Below are 6101 nucleotides of genomic sequence, written 5' to 3' on the forward strand. Positions count from 1 at the left end.
TAGGATTAATATTGAGTTTATAACCTAATTAAAAAAGTATACTATAAATAAAAGTATGATGTAATAGTGTAAACATGCATGATGTAATTAAATTAGAAATTTTAATTCTCCTATTAACTTTAATTCTAGGCAATTCTATTCTATTCTCTCATATTTCTACCTAATTCTCTCTAATTCTTGATACAATACCGTATCAAATAGTGCTTTCATTGAATAATCCATCTAAGAGTTTTTCATTCTAAAACTAAAACCAATGGTGATTTAGAGAATTTAATTCAGATTCCAATGAAACTATTCCTATTTCTTTATTGTTACCAACCTGAATTCATCCTGATTCTGCCAATAATTGATCAACATAAAATTTCAAATTTAGATGTAATTTTAAAAGAAATTAGAGCATGATCCAATACTAATCCTAACACAATATTGATTTATAATTTTTTAGCTTAATTAATTTAATAAGTATACAGAAGCAACATTAAATTTTACATGCAAATATGAATTAAAAGTACTTAACACCTTTTTAATAAACTTGATAGAAGTTTAGCACTTAACAAAATAGCGAAAACTCACGTGCATTGTTTCTTGTGAAGTTGATAGTAAAAAATCGTTAGATAATAATTTAGTCAAATCTATCAAATTATCTAACGATTTTCGACTGTCAACTTCACATAAAAATAGCTTCAGGTGCATTTTGCTTAACAAAATTATATCCTTAATGAATTTGTTTTGATTGGCAGTGGAGACCCGAGAGTGTACGAAGCATTTTGGAGAGAAACGGGAGAGAAAACAACGATCAGAATTGCAGGGTGGCAATCAATGAGTTACTTCTCAGATGTGAGCAATGTTTGTTGGTTCCTAGAACCTGAGTTTGCAGAGGAGGTTGTGAGGCTCCACCGTGTGGTGGGAAATGCTGTCACAGAGGATCGTCACCTTGTTGTTGGAACGGGTTCCTCTCAGCTCTTTCTTGCTGCTCTCTATGCTCTCTCTCCAACTCATTCTCCTCAACCCATCAGTGTTGTCTCTGCTTCCCCCTACTACTCTGTATGTCTTTCTTTCCTTCTTCTTAAGTTAGGAGTGAAATTCGAACACGAGACTTTTAGATGCGGATGAAAATACTATGTTATTTAAATTATAGTTTGTTGGTCTTTATTTTTTTCATTTGCTTCCTTTTAAATAATTCTTTTAATTCTTTAATTTTTTATATCATTTTTTAGTATGTCTATATTACTGCCATAGATATAGTATTTTAAAAATAGTGCTAAAATTAAAATAATATTTTTTTATTGTTTAACAACACTTCATAAAAAATATTGCTAAAAAAAGTGTTATTAAAATGTAAAAAAAAATGTAATTTTAATTTTAATAACACTTTATAGTCACTCTAACTATTATAAACATAGCATACTAAAATTCACCATTTTTTTTTATAAGAATTTCATGTTTTATTGATTTGTCATGTTTTGTGTAAGTGTTTTGAAAATTGGACTGGTAATTGAATAGACCGGTTCAATTAATTAATCGATTGTTTTATTGGATTTTTTTATCTTTTAACTGATTTACTTCTAAACATTTTTTATCTTAAACTGGATTGATATAATAGTCAATTTTCAATTAACCAAATCCAACTGGTTCAATTTGATTTTTGAAACACTATCTTTGATTATTGAATATATAAACTTAGAGATTCAACTATTTTTAATATATATTTTTATATAAATAACTAATAAATAAGACGATGACAGTGGATACAATATACAGTTTGCATGTGCTGAACTGATGAGTGATGACAGTCAAAATAAGTAGATTTGACATTTGAAAATCTTACTAGAGAATAGAGATTATTATAAAATGTGAATGTTATGGTCTCTAAAAGGTAATGTTTATTTATAAAAAAAAATAAAAAATTAATATTTAATTTAAAAATATAAAAATAAAAATTTTTAAAAAATTAAAATTTACTAAAAAAATAAGTTACACAAAATTTAGACAGTAATTCATAGACACAGTAGAATTAACTTCATTATTAATGAATGCATAAGATGAGAGATGTTGAAATGCAGTCATACCCATCAATGACGGATTACCAGAAATCAGGGCTATACAAATGGGGTGGTGATGCTGACAAGTTTGACAAAAGTGGGCCCTACATTGAGTTAGTTACTTCTCCCAACAACCCTGATGGCTGCGTCAGGCGTTCAGTGCTCAATCGCTCTGAGGGTCTACTGGTCCACGATCTTGCTTATTACTGGCCTCAGTACACTCCTATTTCTTCCCCTTCCAACCATGATCTTACCCTTTTCACTCTTTCTAAGACTACTGGTCATGCTGGAATGCGCATTGGGTTTGTCTCTTCCTAACTTTCATACATTGCATTCTATTCTAATACCTGGAAATTAATTCGGTCGTTGTTAGTTTCATATGAAGTTGATAGCTGAGAATCGTTAAATGATTTGACATTTTTTACTAAATTGTCAACTAACGGATTCTTAATTATCAACTTTACATAAAATGACTGCACTTGAATTTTTACTATTCTAATAAAGATTGGGATTTGATAGGTCTTTCTGTTGGTCTTCAATTCGTGTGCATAGTTAAAAAGATCGATAGAAAGACCTATCTAATTAATATATCTGAGTCGTAGAATTGTTAATATGATTATTCATTGATATGATGGCTATGTTTCTGTTTTCTTTTTACACATCATGTTTGTATCACTATCAAACAATATACTAATAAGATTCGGTAAAAGCTCATACATAATTGTCTTTATATGAAATTGATAGTTATAAATCGTTAGATGATTTAAAATATTCGACTAAATTATTATTCAACGATTTTCAGTTATCAAACTTCGTATTAAAGTAATTCTGAGATGATACTTGTGCGTAATTCTGAGAGAATTGGCCTAAAAGCCTATTGAATCAATTAAACTTCTAAAAAATGCATTAATCTTTTGCAAATATCTAAAAGATTTGAACACTAATGATCATATTAGTAGTATGCTATGTCCTTGTGAAAGATTTGAATTTACACTAAGATTTGTAGGTGGGCTCTTGTGAAAGACAAAGAAGTAGCAAAGAAAATGACCAAATTCATAGAGCTCAATACCATAGGAGTCTCTAAGGACTCACAGCTTAGGGCCGCCAAGGTTCTGAGGGCAGTTTCCGACAGCTGCGAACTACAAGGCGGCGGCGAATCCTTCTTCCAGTTCAGCCACAAAATCATGTCAGACAGATGGAAACAACTCAGAGAAGCAGTTCAACGTAGTAATGGATTCTTCAGTGTCCCTACATTCTCTCCTTCTTTTTGCACCTTCTTTAATCAAAATTTGGAGCCTCATCCAGGTAATAATAATAAACTAAAATGGTGTTCATACATTATTGAAGCAAAAATACCAATAATTTTCCCCTTTGGGACAAAAAAATATTTTGTTTTCGTTTCTAATTTTGATATATTGACCATGTAAAATATTTTACATAGTCGTTTAATCAGATGATTGGATGTACGTATAAAATTGTTTTATACTGACAGTATATTAAAATAAATTCTCAAAATATAACCTAATTAAAATCTGTGTTACTCTCTTGAAACAAATATTTCCTTAGATACAAATTTCCAACACTTTCTAAACAAATATTCTCAAAATTCTTCTTAAAGTACTACATATTGCAAAATAATTAAGTTATTATTATTATATACTGAATTTTATTTTGATGTACTGACACTGTAAAACGTTTGTACACAGCATTTGTGTGGCTAAAATGTGAAAGAAATGTAGAAGACTGCGAAAGCTTTCTTAGAGGACACAACATATTAACAAGAAGTGGAACACACTTTGGAGTTAGCCAACAATATGTAAGAATTAGCATGTTGGATACAGATGAAAATTTTATGCACTTTCTACACAGACTCTCTACTATAAACTTTCGATAGTAGTAGTACTTGCACCTTAATTAACACAATGTATAATGTATAATATTATATTATATTAGTTAGTTTCGACATTATATAATTGATGTATGGTTTGTGGAAAGAGATACATGCGCACCAAATCATGATGATAATATGTTTGTATGCTGGTTAAGATGTTTAGGACTTAATTAATGTAGGGGAATTCTGTTACATGTAGAACAATAGAGTTTTCACGCTTAGGTGAACTAATTAATTTGATCTTGTTTTCTCTTAAGAAACATACCGCTTCTAATTTTATTAATGAAGTTTTCATCACAATTAGAATAAAGTCAAAGGACATGAATGATTCTACACTATTAGATTTAATCTCACACCATTAAAAATATTATTAATGACCAATTGATGGTTACAAAACACAAAAGTTGCTTGGTTTCCCATGGTATCTTCTAACCCGACAGGTTAAGGACTAATCCGTCGTTGTACTGAACTTCATTTAAGGGTTTGTCGTTGACCAATGAGTTGCTGCATGTATCAAGTGGAATTCGAACCCTCGACACTTACTTAAGCAGACTAGTGAGCTAATCACTGAACTAATCTAACTTAGTTTATTTTTTATTATTAATATACAAAATCTCATCATATTTTTATTATTCTCGATTTCTCAAAAATCACACTAGGCAATTAATTGGGAAGTAAATTTATTTTCTTTTTGTTTAAAAAAAAAAAAGAAAGGTGGCCCATAGATTAGCCCTAGATCCTTTGCTCCATGAGGACTTTTAGCCCTATGGGCTTTTTGAAAAGTTGGCCCGTTTGGTTGTAAGGCATTTTATTGTGATATTATCTTGGCCCTATGAATTAGGATTCAAAGCCCTACGAGATCAGCCCTATTGACAGTATTAATGCATATGGATTTGTGTATGCTTAATTATCCAATATGAATCATAATTCAACATTAATCGGAAAACATGTGCACCAACGTAAGCTGGCACAAATGAATGAAGGTCTGTCTCCTTTAATCATTTCTCTCGAGTTCAATACTCACTAGAAAATAAGAATAGAGTTTGTTTATTTAGAAGGGTCATCCACTTTGTGTTTTTATCAATATTTGAGGGATTAATTATTGGATTTCTAACATAATAGATACTCTGATACAAAAAAAAAAAAAAAGACAATGTGTACCTTTTACAATGAAACTACCTGCAAAGTGCAAACTCTACGCTATTAATATAGAGACAATTTAATTAATAGACTAATAAATTAATTATTAGACCAACCTATGATTATTAACTTATATTGTAACTTTATTTTTTTTTTATCCTAAATTCTGCATCTAAATAATTCAAAGAATATGAGGCCCAAAGTTCAAACAAAAGAATGCAAGAGCTCGACCCAAACCAGCAAAAATATTTGGATCCAATTACCGAATAACCATTTACATAAGTATCTCCAAGAGTTGAAAAGATATTTCACTAGTTAAAAACTTAGACTTAATTTAAGCTTAATTGTCTACTTATGTTGATTACATACATATATGGGTGCGGCTATTAGCTAGTACTTACCTGCCTTCTACTTTAATATGATATATTAGCTAGTACTTACACTTAAATTGGTTTTTAATGAGCCATGCTACATAGCCAAAAATCACATTAATAACATTCTCACTTATAAGAGATCAAGGTGGAAATCACTCTTTTTAATTAATTGACACAATTAATTTATAAATAAAAAATATTTTATAACAAAAAAAATTAGTTAAAAATAGTCATAATTTATCTTATTTATTTAGCATTCATTAATTGTTATGACAATTAATGAATATTAAATAAGATAAGTTATGGCTATTTTTTTTATTTCTCTAGTATTACCGTAAATAAATATACATATGAATATTAACTAAAAATATTAAAATAATTTAATATCATGATCTATTGAGACACATGTGAAATAATTTAAAAGATAGGACAATATTTGTAGAAAAAAATTTATTACATTGTTAATAAGAATTGAACACTTATAAAATAGAGATGAATAAGCAATTTTATTTTCTTATAAAAATAGCATATGGCTTCAGGAATTTTAATATTATAAGACAAATTTTCTATCACAAAGTTGCATATGATCTTTAGGAATACAAATTTTATATTTTGTGAAATAATATTATTTATAGAAAATACATTGATTGCTAA

At 29.0% G+C, this 6101-nt stretch overlaps 1 protein-coding gene across 3 annotated transcripts in view; it reads left to right on the forward strand.

Annotated features, from left to right (window-relative positions):
- The window catches only part of LOC107609489 (tryptophan aminotransferase-related protein 2), an 8567-nt gene extending 4372 nt beyond the window's left edge, over window positions 1-4195 (forward strand). The window contains exons 2-5 of one of the 3 annotated variants that reach the window (XM_021106802.1): window positions 741-1044; window positions 2043-2344; window positions 3049-3347; window positions 3749-4195. In XM_021106802.1, coding sequence (XP_020962461.1) covers window positions 741-1044; window positions 2043-2344; window positions 3049-3347; window positions 3749-3936 — 1093 coding nt within the window. In that variant the 3' untranslated portion in view covers window positions 3937-4195. Of the gene's footprint in view, window positions 1-740; window positions 1045-2042; window positions 2345-3048; window positions 3349-3729 lie in introns of all 3 variants that reach the window. The other 2 variants (XM_016311479.2, XM_021106803.1) reach the window with 2 other exon arrangements.

Source organism: Arachis ipaensis, chromosome B07, assembly GCF_000816755.2.
Source record: "Arachis ipaensis cultivar K30076 chromosome B07, Araip1.1, whole genome shotgun sequence".
In the NCBI taxonomy this organism is placed as follows: Eukaryota; Viridiplantae; Streptophyta; class Magnoliopsida; order Fabales; family Fabaceae; genus Arachis; species Arachis ipaensis.